Here is a 17,377-nt window from a genome sequence, read left to right as displayed (position 1 = left end):
CGAGGAGGTATGCCCAGCACAGCAGATGGCCGGCAGGACCCCGCTCATCACTCTTCCTGGCATTTCTTCTGATCGTTGGGCATCTGCACTAGCCAGCTCAGAGTAGCCTGCCCCCTCGCCCAGCTGCAGGCGCGGCCAGGTGTTTGCCCTGATGAGCGGGATGCAGGAGTGCAGTAGGGAAAAGTGAGGCAGAGGAGGACAAGGTCCAGGTGAGAGTGCCCTGGGACAGGAAAGAGCTCCACTCATTCACGGCTCAAGGAGGGGCAGGCTTGGAGGCAGGAGGGGGCTGAGGCTGCTGATCTTTCTGGACAGGTCAGACCTGGCTCAGGCCCAGGCAGCAGGGCTGGCTCTCCCTCTGGAGGGGCCGTCCATCTCTGTGGAAGAAGGCAGAGTGACCACCTGCTCTCAGCTACTCGGCAGTGACCCTGGGGGGTCCCTGGTGTTGTGGTAGCAAGTCACAGCTGCCTCCTACGTCCTGTGGCTTCCCATCAAGGCTGAGGTCACCGTGGGCTGGGGAATGGCTCTGTGCTCCTTGGAACATATTGGCTACCGTGACTGGGCCTGGGCGTGGTCGTTGCAGCTCCCACAAATACTCAATTAGCTGCAATTGTGGTTGGTCTTCGTCGTCCTTGGGAAGCATATGGCTGAGGCAGATAGGTGGCTCAGGAAAGTCGGAATCACATAAACAGGGCTCTTTGTCTCCCATTTGCTGTCTCCTAATGACTTACTAACAGAATGGGTTTCAGGATTAGAAGACAGGGCCTTAACCCATCTCAGAAAACCCCATGTTGTGCCTTTCAGGCGTGCTTGGCGCCTGTTGTTTGCAGGGGAACGTGGGTCAGCGTGGGTGCCGGGCCATTGCGAGGACGTAGCAGGAAACAGAGCCAGCTTCTGCAGCCGGCTGCTCGAGCTGACGTTCAGCTCACTTCCACAAGGTTTATTAAACGCCGCTGCCAGATTCTCAGGGATTAGGTCACTTGGAGCTTTGGGCAGCCGTGCATTCTATAAATATTTGCCAGGCCTGGACACCGCGTGGAGACCAGCTCTGTGCTCAGCCCTTGCCTTGACTGCAGCGTCCACGCCGATCATTTAGGACCTAGATGTTATTCCGAGGGCCACGAAGGGTGACGGCGTCCGGTTTATATTTTATATTAACAGACACAAGCGTGGTAATAGAAGCATGTTCGATATTGAAAGAAAATCCTAAAATGACAGAGAAAGCATTAGGTTAATCAGAACCACATTTTGAATGTGAATTTGCAGGATTCGCAGATGATTGGCTAAGGGGGTGGGAGGAAAAGGAATCAGAGATGACCAGGAAGCACTGCAGTATTATGGGTAAGAGAGTGGGGGAGAAGCACATTTGGGACACAAAAGCAGAGGTTCTGTCGCGGGTATTTAAGTTTAGGGTGTGTATCCAACATCAAAGGAATGTCTGGGGGCTGAGGGATCGTGCCCACCCCCGCAGCAGAGAGATGGGACTAGCGTCACACGGGTGAGCACTCTCAGCTTCTAAGTGGTATATAAAGTGTTGGAAGTGGCTAGGGTCCCCTGGGGAGGGAGAAGAGCCCATAAAGGAGAAAAGATGCGGGTCCAAGACCCTGATGGGGGTCTATAATGCGGGGAGGTGGGAGACACAAGAGGAGACATCCTATGGCATTGAGGGGGAAGCAGGATGGCCAGCAATAAAAAGCCATAGTTATTGTTATTTTTTCCTCGAAACTGAGGCTGGGGGAGTTAAAGTTCACCCCAAATCTCTCAACGAGGAAATAGAGATTCTCCATGCTCCTCCATCCTTGCAAACAATTCACTCCTGACTTGGTCCAAGCCTGCTCTCTCTCCAGAGCTGAGGGCACTTGAGGATTCACCTTGCACGTCCCCTGAGAGTTTTACGAGAAGCTGGTGGAATTCTGTTGTGAGTCCTTTTTACAGTCACATCCGCGACACACTGCTGTCCACGTAGCCGCACCTGTTACATGTTACCCCCATGCCCCCTGTGCTCTCACGGGTTGTCTTTTTCGATCTCTCCAGCCCTGGAACGGGAGTTCTCTCCCATCCCCAGTTCACAGGGGAGGAAACTGAGGCTCACACCTGTGAGCAAGTTCATTGTTCACAGGAACACAGAGGACAAATGGCAGAGCCCAGGGCAAATGCAAGGCATTTCACTCAGCTCCATTTCTTGGTCTTGCAAAAGCAGGAGGCTGTGTACTGGACTCTGCCATTGAAAGGCACAGGGAAGCCCCCGAGTTGGCTGGACGGTTAGGACAGATCGGAAGGAAGCCAGGTGGGTCACTGGAATCTGTTAGAGGTGACCTGCTGGCCTTTTACATTTGAGATTATAGAGCTGTGCATGTTACTGGCTAACAGAGTATTATCGAGTGCTGGCCTTACCGGGCTCCCTCTAATAGGTAGGTCGCCATGGTTATAATTAAGTAATTAAGCCCGCTCCGTGTAGATGGGAGAAGCTCACTGCTGAATTGCTGCGGCAGCCCCTGTTCATTTTTGGTAGGTTAAATAGTGTTTTTTTCTGCGTTCTTAGGTTTAGTTTCTGTACACACGAATTTCTGCCAGGCCGTGGTATCTGCTGCGTAACTTGATTCTTCACGCAGAGTAGGCTAGGAGTCCGATATCCTAGGTGCTGGAACTATTGCTGGCATTCAGAGACTTCTGGGCGCCCCCCACCTTACCCCTCACTCATTAATAATGATGTCATGCATGGGATCCGTGCCTGTCCGTGTCCCTGTAGGCCACTGTTCCATCTTTCTAGGACATCACTTCTTCTGCAAAACACAAGTGATGGAGTAGTGTGAGTCCAGCGAGGAGAGAACGAAGTTGGGAAATGTTGGAGAATATTCCTTGTCGTTGTGGTACCATCACCAGTGACTGGCATCATGTCCACCATATGGCCTGTGTGGTTGTTTAGTTAAATAACGCACGAGTGAATAAACAAACTTACGGATGAAAAGACGCAACAAAAGCATCTGATTTGCAGTCCTCGATGGACCATCTGCTGTATTTGTTGCTGAGCATGTGACTTCACCTCTGTGGTCCTGAGCCGCCTCGTGAGTAAAATGAAGACTCCCATACCCAAGGTCAAGTGAGATAAGGGATATAAAGTACCTAGAACACAGACCGATCCCAGGCTAGCTTCTGTGGAGCAATTCGCAACGGGGGAACAATTTCGTATTTATTAATAGCTTACAGAGAAGTGATGTTTCCAAACCATGTAGCTAATAACTAAGTGTCCGTGCTCCAACGCGGTTGATTGCACACAACTTCCCGCCTCAGTTGAAATGGTTAAGTAGGCCATGTAGGTGTTGCAAATAACGCAGTGTATCTGGAGAGATGAGAAATGCATTCAGACAAGGAGAAGTCTGTGGAAATGAGCAACAAATTACCCGTTCCCTGCTCCCGGGACGGATGTGCGAGATGGATACACCCCAAAAGGAACTCTGATTGTCCATTTCTGAATCCCACTGTCTTGCACGGGACCTGACACATAGCAGGTGATTAATAAGGATTTAAGGAATACGTGAATATGTTTTATAGCAAAAAAACACAGAAACATATTAATCTGGGATTATGGGTAAGGCATAAACTCATATCCTTGCTCGTTAAAGCAAAGTATTCACTATTCCGTGGGCATCCCATATTTTAAGTACAAAGGAAGAAAAATGTTTCTATTTTTTCAAAAGGCAATACAAATGACAACTAAAATGTAGCCTTTTATTGATGTCACCAATATGATGTGCTTCAAAAATTGAAGGTACAAGTACATTCACGTCTCTTCAGATATTCCACAGAAGTGCTTTTGTATCTGAATGTTCTGTTAGCAGAAATGCTAGCCTGCTTCCCCCGTCTCACATTGGCTGAGGAGCTCCAGGCTTACAATAAAATGGAATCCTGTTTTGAAAGCCAGGCTAGGAAGGAACTGGGTCTGATCTGTCTCTTGCTAAGGGGGCTTCTCATGGGATACGGGTGTTCTGTTGAAGGGGGTTCTTTAGAGTTTCAAGGGGCTTGTGGACTCAATGGGGAGCTCCTTGCTGGTCCAGGCATCTGCATAGGGCTTGGGGGCCCTGCCTCAGGACTTCCAATGATCACTTTTTAGGTGATACTTACGTGTTCAGCCATTGCTATTCAAAGCCCAACCTTTATGCCAAGTTAGATGGATCTACAGAACTTTCCAGCTCATAATGTAACCAGACCAACCCTTCTACTCATGGACCCTTGGCCATTGTGAACATCCAGAGTCATCATCCTCGGGTCCAGCTTTGCTCAAGCTACCTTTATTTCCAGGAAACGGTAGTGCCTTATCCATACACTGTGTTAACACCTCTTTGTTTGGGTAAAGTTTATCCCAGTCCAATGGGTCTCCCCGGTTCCAAACTCCAGAAAGAGTCATCAGCGCCTTGGCTGTTTGCTCCCAGGGGTTATACTCTCCCTGCGTAGATTGTTTTACTTGTACTCTTGTGACAAGGGTCTCCAAGGAAAGTAGCACTTTGGAGGAATCACAAAAGGTCATGTCATACCTCTCTAGCTTGACAATGAGTGTTCCCTGGTCCTACCAGCCAGAAAACACTTAAGCGATACAGGAAGTCCCTCTGGTCATTCTCTAGAGAAACAGGGAACATCTGCTTCAAGGTGTTTTTCTTTTCTGCCTATTCTTTAAAACTGTTAGAAAACATAATAGTTTGGCTTCAAGGTGACTTTCTGTCCTCCCTAGAAGTAGCCAGAAAACCACCTGGCATAAAGAATCATTATCATCTTCATCGTAGGAAGGAATGAATCGGCTTGGGTTTCGAGAATTTTACAGTTAAATGTACTCCTTTACTCCTCATCGCATCTGAGTCTCAGATTCATTACAGAAATTAGGCAGGGCAGGGTTCTTGCCTTATCTAAGCTCAGATTTAATGGGTTGCCCAAGGCCATACAGTGAGGAAGTGTGGAGTGGGGGAGTTTAGAAAGTAATTTTGCTTTACTGAAAGAGGTCCTGTTTTATTTTTTTTAAAGATTTTATTTATGATTTGACAGTGAGTGAGAGAGAAAGCACAAGCAGGGGGAACGGGAGAGGGAGAAGCAGACTCCCCACTAAGCAGGGAGCCAAATGTGGGGCTCGATCCCAGGACTCTGGGATCATGACCTAGACAAAAGCAGATGCTTAACCCACTGAGCCACCCAGGCGTCCATCTATCCTTTTTTAAAAGATTTTACTTATTTATTTATTAGAGAGAGAGAGAGAGAGAAGAGGTCCTGTTTTAGATAAGGAAGCCAAGGTCCTGACATTGAGTTGCTCTTAATCTAGCTCGGCTTTTCCATCTCCATGAGCTCTGACATGTTGGGATTCTCACACTGGAATATGGCCTGGGTTTGAAAAAATTCAGGGATAGTTCAGCATCTTCTTTGGTCAATAGTCCACATCTCACCCAGTTGTCTCCAGGCCTGGAGGGTTGGAAGGAGCCTCCCAGAGTTTTGACTGTGGAGCACAAGCCTGATTCTCTGGGGAGCTCCTACGTGCAGGCAGAGCCATGGCCACATTCTTGGAATTAGTGGAGTCAATGCTCACGAGAGGGGCACAGGCTTGCACTCAGGGGCAGACGGCCCATTATCAGATAAACAGCACCCACAGTCTGTAATCTGCACTCACAGAGGCCCCTGGGGCTGGTGGGGAGCCCAGAAGAGGGAAGGTCATCCTCCAGGTTGTAGACATTTAGAGATAACGTAGATACGCAGATTGTTGCTGTCACTTGTTGGGGGGGGGGGACTCAACAGAACCTAAAAGTCTTTTTACTCTTGCCTTCTGGCCTGGAATTCCAGATTAAGCTGTTTGAAACCCACTCTTTGATTGGTGGGGGCCGTGAAGGGGTCCCTCTGCCTCTGCCCTATTCTCTTTCCCCTGCTCCCCCCTCTCCTTTTCCTTTCCTTTCCTTTTTCTTCCTTCTCCTACCTTCTTTCCACTACCCTGTTTGCCCTTAACATTCCAGCTGTCCTTCCAGATACTCATGCGTCGTACCAACTCTGACACACGCAGAAGCAGACAGGTATTTGGGGAAACTCTAGGCTACGCCTTCTCATTGGAGCACTTGAGTAGAAATCCAGTTACCAAACAAGTAAAAGCATTCTAAAGAGAGGTGTGGCTCTTTACCCCACAGCTAAGAAAGGGCAGCATCCAGAATTTCCCCAGGGTCTTTAAGATTGGAGAGAGCATGCGTGTTCCTCATCTCTCGGTGCCCAGTGCTGGGGCATACAAGGAGGCTGAGCTGGAGTAAGCGCCTTCTGTTTACCAAGGAGGGCTCCCTAAGATGAGCTGGAGAGCCAGTACAGGGAATTCCAGGGAGAGGCCTTGCAAGGAGAAGAAAGTCCCATTTCCTTCAGAATGTCAGGACGAGGGAGCCAAGATAACGGGCAAGGTATCAGAGTGTGCATTGTCCTTGTTGAGGGAGGAAACCCAGTGGGAACGAAGCAGGCAGGCACCATCTCAGCAATGCCCACAACCCCAGAGAGTGTCCATGATCAGTGAGCCCTCCCTCGTAAGAAGACACCTGTTTTATGCCCTACTTAACAGTGATAAGAAAATGACCCAGGAAGTCCCAGAGACCCTAAGAAATGCCTCATCCTGGGCCTAAGGGGGGCACTTTGGGATTTGCTGATCTGTAAATACCATTGAGTCCTGTGGTCTCATTTGTCAACCTGCTCAAAGTCAGAGGAGTTTAATCTCCCATGGAAATGTGGCCACTGACTCTTGATGTCGGCTCAAGTCATGACCTCGGGATCATGAGATTGAACCCCACGTCAGGCTACATGGTCAGTGGGGAGTGTGTTCAAGATTCTCTCCCTTTCTCCGCCCCTCCCCCTGCTCACAAGCATACCACCCCAAAATAAATTTTTAAAATCTTAAAAAAGGGATGCCTGGGTGGCTCAGTCAGTGAAGCATCTGCCTTCGGCTCAGGTCATGATCCCAGGGTCCTGGGATCAAGTCCCGCATCGGGCTCCCTGCTCAGCGGGGAGCCTGCTTCTCTCTCTCCCTCTGCTGCTCCCCCTACTTGTGCTCTCTCGCTCTCTGTCCAATAAGTAAATAAAATCTTTAAAAAAATATCTTAGGAAAATATGTGACCAGTGGAACTGTATTCAACAGAGAATTCGCAGACCTTTTTCTAAGCACAAAGGGTCATCCTACTGCAGACTGCACACCCGGTATGTGCTCGGTCTTGGGATCTTGATTTATTTTATGCTCTTTATGTCTCTGTGGATCCCAGGAGGTCAGGGTGGATATGCCCATTTTTCACATGGAAAGCTGTGGTTACAAGGGGTGATGTCACTTGCCCAAAAAGACCAGTGATTGAACTGTTTTGCTGGCTGTCCCTCCTGGTGCTAGACGGCTCAGTGCTGCTCTGACCTTCAGAGTCTTTGCCCCATCCGTCCTCTGCCATGGTGTCGGGCTGGCTGATAGATCAGCTGGGCCTTGACAGTGATAGAGAAAGGGCCGGTGCGGCAAATAAAAACAGAAAGACATTTGTGCGCAAGGATCACTTCTATTTAAAAGCCACATCAATTTGAATCCGGCGGGTCTAAATAGGTCTGCATTAGCCTGGTAATTCCATTGCCTTCATGACGAAGTGCAAATTAGAGCAGGCACATTGGAGCAGCCTTGGTAATGACCTGAGATTTTACATGTTTTTCTTCCCTCCTCCGAAGCTCAAGGCAGGTGTCAGCTCGGGTGTCACTGCACTGGGGGGTGAGAGTGACCCTTTGTTCCTGCTTCCCGGGGATTCTTCAAGCCATCTGAGGACGATGCACACGGCACTTGAGCTGTTTTTCTTTGCCGGTTGCACTGATTTTTCCTGTTATTTCCTGGGCTTTCTTGGCAAACATGCTATTTCATTCTTTCTGTAGTGATTTATAGAGGAACTGCCTTTTGCTAGGAGATGGATGCATTTTATTCTTCTTGGCTGTTAAATAGAGAGACGGGAGGATGAATGCACATGGAGCCCCTCACATCGCAAACACCAAGACTCCTGCCTCTGTCCCTTTGAGCCGTGGTCTCTTCGTCTGTAGTGAAATCTTCCCTAGTAATTTCCTGGAAGGATTGAGGAAAAGTAACGTACGTGAAAGCATGTTGGAAGCTGTCCAGTCTCACACTATTGTATGTCTAGGTACTGTTTGTGTAAAAAGTACTATTTTATGAATAGGTAATCATTGCCTTCTATTATAGAAATATTAGCGTTATTTATTTGAAAGTATTTTTATATTTTCCTTAGGGTGCAGTTTATGTGTTAGGTGGTCCTGAGAAATTCACCTGTTTGCTTTCCATCACTCTGGTCAGCAGATGTGGGCAAGTCTCTGGTCATCATCAGATAGAAGTGTCTTCCTGAGGTTGGACTCAACTTGCAGACAATGTTTAGGGATGAGGGTATACTTACAATGCTTTGGAAGCCACCGAGTCGAACAAGTTCTTTTGAAAACTTGATGTCTAATGCCATTAGAATACACTTACCTGAAACTCAAGACAGAGTGTTTTCCACATCATACGTGCTATGTGAACAATATTTTCAGGAGAGAGATTCTGTGAGCGCTAGGAAGTCCTTGGAGAAGGAAAAGACGTTTCTGTTCTTGTTTCTCTGTTCTTCTCTTCCTCCCTGATTTCCGGAGAGGAGGATTACGGAAGGCCTCACAGAGGAGGAGACATGTGAGCAGGTGGGAAATTTAGCAGGCACCGGTTTCCAGCCGAGGAGTGCTGCGTGACAAGGTCATGTGGTTTGTAAGGGGTTGGTCAGATTCTTCTGAGATGCCAGCCCGGTTCACTCAACAGAAATCTTTGTAGGATGGGACGTCGTTCTTCTATGGTTTTAATCTTTGGACAGCACCATGCATTTGGGGGCCATTACCTTCCTTGAGCTGGACTGACGTGGAGGGGGCTGCAGGTACAGGACAGGCCTGGGGTTCATGGGCTCCTACTCGTTCTTGTTTTGCAGACAGCAGCAGCCTGCAGTCAGCCTGCGCCCATGAGAACGCCATGCATAGCCGGGTCTTTCAGATCTTATACAGGAATGAAGAGGTCCCCATAAATGACGCCGTCATCTTCCGCGCTCATTTGCTCTTAGACGGAGAAAGGGTAAGTCCTGCAATCCACCGCCAGCCACAAGCGCTTTGGTAGCCATTGCTGGGTAAATGGTAAGTGAAGGAGAAGCCGTAGATTTGCTGTAAAGCCCAATGGGGATTTATGACTTTAGAGAACCCATGCACTTACTTATTCTTTTTTGGACTTGCTCTTCCATTCATATGCTTCCTCCTGCCATGTTCCGAGCAGTTTCCTTTAGCTCACTGACTGACACTTTGATTCATTCTTCACGTGTCTGTTTGCTCATCGGTTCTGGGGCTCCATCAAGGAGTCAGTCAGCAGGCACCTGCTAAGTATATGGTTTGTGCAGGGCTCTGTGTTGGGCCCTTGGACGGGAGACAAAGCTGCAGAAGGTGGCAGGAACTCTGCCCTCCAGGGACTGGGAATTTCGTAGGGAAACAGGTGTAGAAAGCACCACCCTGCTGGGTGACGTGCACGACGCCGGCTGTGTGTACAAATAAACAAAGGGCCCCAGGATGGAGAGGTGAGCTCTGTGGGAGGCATCGATGGTTCCATCAGGGAGCTGGCTCCGAGACGCACAAACTAAGAGTTCCTCAGACGGAGAGAAGTAGAAACGGCACCTCATGCATGAGAAAAGCCCAGACACCTTGGGGATCTCATTCCATTTGTGGGAAACTTGATTGAAAATTCTCTATTCCTCAGGTGAACACATTTCAAAGGAGTATCTGAAGTCTAAGCCGTTGCTCCCACTTCCCCAGTCCCACCTCCGAGCCCCATCGCCACGTCCCAGCTGCTCATTTCCTGCTAGAATATCTTCAACGATGTGGAAGTGTATTCCCATTTTAGGGAAGTCAGATTAGACACACGTCCCCCACTCACATTCCTGAAGTGGTGTGTGGAACAGCTCCTGCTGGCCGGGTGATACCTTCCTCCTCTCATGCCCCATGGCTTTCCATCCACATCTTCTGTGGTCTAGGTGGTGACCAGGCTCCACTGTGTGGCTAGAGGTGAAAAACTGTCACTCATTCTTCATTCATTCATCCATCCACCCATCAATCCATTGGAGATTTATTGAGTTACTGACTCGTACCTACTATGGGCTAAAGATAGAACAGTGAACAAGAAAATATCCCTGGTGTCTTGGGGCCTATATTTTACTGTTAGATCAGTACGTTACAGTGAAGAAAAATAAATAAATCACGTACGTCCTATCCCTGAGCCTCCCACTGCTGCGGGCTCAGTTACTCATCTGTAAGACGCACCCACAAGGGCAGACGAATGGGGGTTGGCACCCCTGTTGGAGGTCCTGTGAGGCTATCACTGGACCCAATGTGGACGAGAATGCATGGCGGGCTCACCCTGCAAGGCCTCTGCCCAGAGCTCAGCTCCTACACGCCCTTCACACGAGATGGAGCTGATTCCCTGGAGGACAAGGGACAGGCAGGGGAGGCCTCCCTGAGAAGTCAACATTGAGCTGAGATCCCAAGGCCGAGGAGCCAGGCGTGCTGGGAGCTCAGGGAGACGGCATCCCTGGGAGAGGGCATGGCAAGGACAAGGGCCCTGGGGTGGGAAAGAGGTTGATATGTCCCAGCAAAAGCGATAAGCCAAGGTGACTTGCACAGCAAGTGGAGGGAAGGAGCAGGAGGCGAATTTGGAGAGCTAGGTGCGGCCAGACTTGGTGTTGTGGGCCATGCGAGGGAACGCGGAGCTTATTCTTGGGTGATAGGGAGCCGTTGATTTCATCAGAAAGGTGGAAGGGCACGGTGTTTATCTTAGGTTTTGCCCCTCATCCCCCACCCCATCAGTGAGCTTCTCAGGGCTGGCGTCCCTCTCTTTGTCTTCACAACACCGGTGCCTGCCATAGGATTCTGTTGGAGACGTCCGGCAAGTGTGAGCAGATGACTTAGTTGGTGAACGAATGACCTGAATTTGGAATCCCTCTTTCTAGGGGCTTTGTAATCCCCTTCTTTCCAAACAGAAACGAATATCCCCAGGGTGCCCTGTGAACCTTCAGTTACCCTGAGCCCCATCTTTCTTGTGCCATCGCAGTGACTACAAACACTTCATCTGTAATTAAAATCGAAGAGACCCAAACTAGCTCCTGTGAGCTGGCTGGCGCATCGTCCCCCTCTCTACCTTCCCCACCTGCTGTGGACCCTGGAGCTGATTGCCTTCTCTGCTCAGTAGTAGCTTTACCTTCTGTTTTCTGTTTGGGTTCAGAGGCCTGGAAGTGATTGGAGGAAGGGAGGTGAGTGGGGCCAGAGTCTTCATTCCTCAGGCTCCTTCCCGCTGGGTCAGAGAGGGCTGCTTGTGCAGTGTGCTGGAGCCTGGCTGTGCGAGCCAAAGGTACACGTCTCTTTCCACCTCCCCATTCAGCCATGTCACACGGGGAGCTGGAAACGAGTTGTGGTGGAAATATTTGCACCAGAGAAATCGGCAATGCTGTAAATCAGGGTTTTTAATTTTCTTCCTGAGAGCCTGTTGTTAAACCTTTAACCAAGGTCTCCGCTTAGGTCAGAGGGCTCCATCCACGTAGCTTTCTCTCCAGTTCTGATCACCACTCCCTCAGCCTGTATCTCCTGGTCCAGGGCGGCACGGACGTCCTGCGGTGACCAGCCCTGACGCACGGGCCCTCATCTGTGGCTTTCCATAAACCCTCCCCATCCCCTTGTGAATCATCTCTTTCCTGAACTGCACAAATTCTTTATTTTGACCTCATCATCTGCTTCCTTCCTGGGCCCAGTTTAGGAAGAGAGCGCAGAGGTTATTTTGAGTGTTAAGGAATTCCAAATTAGGCTGTGTGCTCACACTGGGCTCATCCGGATTCTGGCAAGAGAACATCGCTTTACCTCTTGTGGACCATCATCCTCCGGCATGTTGACCTCAGAGCCCCTCCGGCCCTGGGTTGGGTGTGGGAGGCTGGGTTTGCACGTTGCTCAGGTGTCTTGGTCACCTTTCCTCTGAAGTTACCACGTGCTCCCGCCCCAGCAGCTGGGGGCCTTTCCCAACACCCAAGTTCAACTCGCGTGAGGTTGTAACAAGCCTCGGTTTTGAGGTTGAACAGGGAGTCTCTGTGACGGTACATAGTGCTTCCTTCCTCTACCAAGTCAGTCATCTCTGCAAGCCAGCAATTTGTTACAGTGTTGGGGTAACCCAGACACCAGCAAACAATGCTACAGTTCATCACTGTACCCAAGGCAGTGACAATTAAAGGTAGTTAGATATGTCCATAAACATTGTATATTGAGAATGGATGCATTAGCCCTTTTCCAGTGAATATCTGCTGTGTTGGACAACCCCAAACACTGCCTACAGCCACTTGGCCAGAGTTCGTGTTCCCGTATGCACACAGCCCGTCATTGTGAACAGACACATGACGGCTACGCATCAAGCACACTGTTGCACGTGCTGTGGGAAACGCAGGCATGAAGATTGTGTCCACACTGCGGGGGCACGGGTCAGTGTGAGACATGAGCATGGACAGAAGCCATCCCAGTCTAAGGCATAAGACAGGCTGTTTTCATGACGGTTGCAAAGAGTGAGTGTGAAGGTAGGATGACTGTTTTATTTATATACACTCTGTGTAATCACTCAGAGGATTTGGGAAGGCTGACAAAATGCATAGAATAGTAAAAGGAAAAAAAAACAACAACAGAGTTAGCCAGAGTAGAGGAAAAGCACAAGAAGGGGGTGGAAAAGCCAGGAAGCCCGGGATGAATGTCATAGACCAAAATACACAGCCATGGCGCTGGACGTTGCTAATGACAGCCGACACACTGAGCACTCAGCTCCCCGGCAGCCAAGGCAAAGAGGGCAGTTCTGAACAGCAAGATGCTCAGTGCCCTGAGGAGGGAGAGGGGCAGATTACATCAAATGGTCTTTATCAGCAAGGTTGCAGTTTTATAGGCTTAAGAAAGAATAGCATTTCTCAAAGTGGGATTCCTTGTACCCACACCACAGAACCCTGGAAAACTTGTTCAAAATGCAGATTCTTGAGCCCGTCCCAGACCTAGGGAGCCGGGCAGAGGGAGTTGATTCAGAGTTTTGAATTTTTACAGAATGCATGGAATTCCCACAGGAGGCTGTGAAGAGCTTTCGAGACCGAGGGTAGCGTATTGAGGGCAGGGAAAAGCAGCAAAGAAGACGGCAGATCTGGGGAAGAAAACATCGTTCTCCGTGGGGTAGGAAGCAGCGCAGGGGTGAGGCCGGACAGGAGAGCTGAAGACTCCACATGCTGCCCCGTGCATGCCCTGCTGAACCCCGAATGCTTACCTGTTCTAAAAACATAGGTGCCCTCAGGAATCAGGAGGAGGAGAGCTGGGGTTTGGAAAGGTCCATCTGGCGGGAATGTGCAAAGTGGGGCCCAAGCTCCAGGGCGGGAGGCAGTGCTCTGGTCCACGCGAGTGTTCTCGAGCACCACGCGGAGGTGGCGACAGCGGGGACTGGTGGAAAGCGTGAGCTATATTTCAGCCGAGAATATAGCACATCCTGTGCTCAGGAACATTCACGGGGAGTTGATGGTATGGTTTGGGCATGAAGTGGGCTTGGGGTCCGCTGACAGCCCAGGGTACTTGGGAGAAGACACATGTGTTTTGGGGAGTGATAGGAATTCAGGTCGAGTGATGATAACACCCATATGACCTTAACATGAGCAGACCTTGTGTTTATTAGGCTGTGTTGTGTGGCAGGCACTGTGCTGAGTGCTTTGCTTGGGCGATCTCATCGAATCCTCACTGCAGGGCTGTGGTGTGTCACAGATGACGATACAGAGACGTGGAGAAAGTAAGGAATCTGTGCCAAGTCATGCCGCTAGGAAGTGGTAGAGCTGAGATTTGAACCCAGGCAGTCTTACCAGGACGTCTGTGTTTACAAGCAGTATGCAGGCCCGCCCTGTGGGGTGGGTGTAGGGAGGGTCCTGTGGCGGAGGGGGGGGGGCACAGTAATTTAGAAATAACAACAATAACTAATATTTGTTGAGAATGGTCTTTGTTCATATTCTGTGCTCAGCCCTTTGTGTGCAGTGCTGTCTAAGGAATAAGGGTAATATTTTACCCTCGTCTTCCAGATGAGAAAACCAAGTTAGAGAGGTTGATTGGCCCAGCGTAGAGCCAAGAAGGGCACCCATTATAGCTTGATTTCTGAGGTCTCCTTCTTTCCCACCCGGCTGTGTGGCAGCTTAAGAGAGAAGCTAAGGGGGCGCCTGCGTGGCACAGCGGTTGAGCATCTGCCTTCGGCTCAGGGCGTGATCCCGGCGTTATGGGATCGAGCCCCACGTCAGGCTCCTCTGCTATGAGCCTGCTTCTTCCTCTCCCACTCCCCCTGCTTGTGTTCCCTCTCTCGCTGGCTGTCTCTATCTCTGTCGAATAAATAAATAAAATCTTTATTAAAAAAAAAAAGAGAGAGAAGCTAAGAATGGAGGGGAAGACGTGAGAGTCATCGTTATGAGGGTGTCGAAACCAACCAGGGAGAGAACGTGAACCCCAACAACACAGATGAGAGAAATCACACAAAAAGGCCAAAGAATCAGACGAAGCCTTGACCGAATCTGGGCTGTGGGATTCACTCACCAGCTGACCTTGGGAAAGTTGAATTGGGAACTCGCTACTACACTGAGCCTCAATGTCCTCATTTGTGAATGGGGACAATATTTCTGAATTCACAGTTTTCTCCACATTGAACAAGATAGACTGGGCTGTGGACTGCTCCCCAGGAGCTCCTCTGCAAATACTAGCTCCTGTTACTATGCCCAGTGCCGCACTACGTGGCTTCCTGGCACTAAACATTGACTCTGAAAGGGAGGTGAGGTCTTTAACCAAGTAGGACAGAGCAGTGGAAGGGCATGAGGACAAGTGCGTTTGCACACGTGCATGTGCAAATGTGTGTGTGTGTGTGTGTGTGCACCTTTCTGCATGTGCCCATGTACGAGTGTGTGTGTTTGGAGGGAGGGGAAGGCAGCCAACAGCCTATGATGAAATCAGTGGTGAGAGTAGCCAATGACTTCATTCTGGAGCGTCTTGGAATTAAATTATTGAGACATCAGCGAGGTCATAGCCAGGCTCAATCTAGCCACAGCTCATCCCGGCCCAGGATTCCTCTCCTGGTTCCAAAGGAATTGCAGCAAGTTTAAAACTGGAGTGTACGGTGAATTTTTGCTAGCCAGCATGCTCAGGAGGTGGTTAGGGAGGCTTACTTTGACAGTCTCACTTCCTAGGAACGGGTGGCAAGAGGCTCCGTTGCTTGGGTTGTGTGTACGAAGCAAGGTTTGTGATTATGCAAAACAAAGCTAGAAACGGAAGTTATTCATAGCACTTGGGTCCAGCAAAATGTTAACTTTTATATGCTTTTTTTTTCTGAACAAATTTTAAAACCCTGGGGACCTAAAGATAAATTCCAGCCATATGTCTCTGCCTGAGTTATGCTTAACCGGGAACGTGCTTCCAGAGAAGCCTTTGGGTAAGAGATTTCCACCCTTGTGGGATGAGGACATTTTGCGAAGAAACAAAACCCGAAAGGAGTGGGGGTGGAGAAGAGCTTTATTTATTCCTCAGGATACATGAATACTTTCTATGTGGCAGGCTCTATTCTGGGAGCTGGGGATCCAGAATGAATTAAGACTACTCTCTCCCTTAATGGTGACTGATTACTGTGGACACGAGGCAAGAAAATGGCCAGGGGGGTTTAGCCACAGGCCAGACGGGGATTGTCAGTTAATGCAGGGAGCCTGACCCAGATGAAGCTTCTAGATGCCAGCCCTGCATTGCCAGATCCAGGGATTTTTTTGTTGTTTTAATAGAAGCTGGAAACTCACAATAGAAATGTGAAGTTGCCTGATTTTTGGATGTTTGCAATTTGTGAGTTGCAACTTGCAGCTTTGTGCAGACTGAACAAATTGTGTCTGCAGATACAGTTTGGATCACAGGCTTCCAGGTTAGGAACCTGAAACAGTTGTAATAGGAAGCATTGAATGCTGCAATGGCAATTAGAAACCAGGGTTTTGTGGGTTGCAGGGGGGAAGGGCTCCGGCCAGCCTGGGCGTGGGGAGGAGCCCGAGTCCTGGCCCAGGAGCACAGTGCTTTCCCGGGTTTCTCCACTGAGCAGGGGCAGCTTTGGGATCTGGCATTCGGCAAGCAACCTTCCTAGAGGTGGGGTGGTGGTGGTCAGTGTGGGAAAAGAAGTACGGGGGAAGCTGGCAGGTAGAACAAATAGATCCCTTTGCAAAATGATGAAAATAGGAAAGTTACGAAGGAAAGCAGGTCGGATAGGACCCGAAATGCCAAAGTGTCTCGAAGTGTAAATGGTTGAATGTAATGGACCTCAAGATGGAAATGAAAGGTCTGCTTTCTTAGGAAGCTGAGCCACCTGGGAGAGCAGCTTCACTTTCCTGAGTGTCAGCGTCCTCCTCTGGGCACCTGGATGGTGGTGCCCATCAGACGGGCTTGCCTGAGGGCAGAGATGCTGCCCCCTCCAACACCACCCCATCACTAGCCAAACGGGTGTCCCCTGGTCAAGTTCACAGCTCCCCCCTTCCCAGAGCAGGTGCCATGGAACATTTCCCTCCTGCCTAAAAGGATTCCAGATCAAATCTGTTGGGGAAATAAGGTTCTCAGAAGTCCTGAGATACAGCAAACTCGTTTAATATTTTTTTGCACATTTGCTTTTTCCTACATTTGACTACATAAATCCCTTCCTTCTGTTTTCCTGGTAATCCTCGCAGATCTCCCCTTCCACCAGAATTCCATGGAACATGCATAGCGAATTCCGCTTTACGAACAAATGACATTAACCTTGTGGCGAGATGCTTCTCCTAAACTTTGAGAAATACACCAGCCGCAGTTTTGGTTTGGGCCAGATCTGACCCCTAAGTCCCTCGGCTGTGTTTCTCTTGCAGGTGGAAGAGGCACTAAGTGAAGTGGATTTTCAGCTCAAGGTGGATCTGCACTTCACCGACAGCGAACAGCAGTGAGTGTCCCTGACTTCTCCGAGTCGCGGTCCTATGGCTTCCTTCCTGCGACCCTTCCCGCCTCTGGGGCACTCCATGGCCAGGAACCTCAGAACACGGCTCAGAAACCCGGTTCCTGAGCAGCTGCACAGCCCGCCCAGCCCCGGGGCTGGAGTGTCCACGTGGTCATGCCAATGGCACGCATTTTAGGCCGGTCGCTCACGTGCTGCGTGCACAGGAAACAGCCTGCCGGCCTGCCTTCCTTATCTGGCACCTTCTCATCTCTGACACCTCCATTCATTTCAGTGCAGTATTATTTTCATTGGGTCTTTAAATTAATGACCCTACGATGCGGCAAGTCT

The 17,377-nt window shown here is 49.7% G+C and overlaps 1 protein-coding gene across 1 annotated transcript in view; it reads left to right on the top strand.

The window, feature by feature from the left end:
• The window catches only part of FAM135B (family with sequence similarity 135 member B), a 177,864-nt gene that overhangs the window by 73,404 nt on the left and 87,083 nt on the right, over nt 1-17,377 (top strand). The window contains exons 3-4 of the mRNA XM_026495372.3: nt 8,970-9,109; nt 16,965-17,035. Coding sequence (XP_026351157.2) covers nt 8,970-9,109; nt 16,965-17,035 — 211 coding nt within the window. The remainder of the gene's footprint in view (nt 1-8,969; nt 9,110-16,964; nt 17,036-17,377) is intronic.

The sequence above is a fragment of the Ursus arctos genome, unplaced genomic scaffold, assembly GCF_023065955.2.
Source record: "Ursus arctos isolate Adak ecotype North America unplaced genomic scaffold, UrsArc2.0 scaffold_6, whole genome shotgun sequence".
NCBI classification, from domain to species: domain Eukaryota; kingdom Metazoa; phylum Chordata; class Mammalia; order Carnivora; family Ursidae; genus Ursus; species Ursus arctos.
The sequence above is the reverse complement of the archived record's forward strand: the minus strand, read 5'-3'. Positions and strand labels throughout refer to the sequence as shown.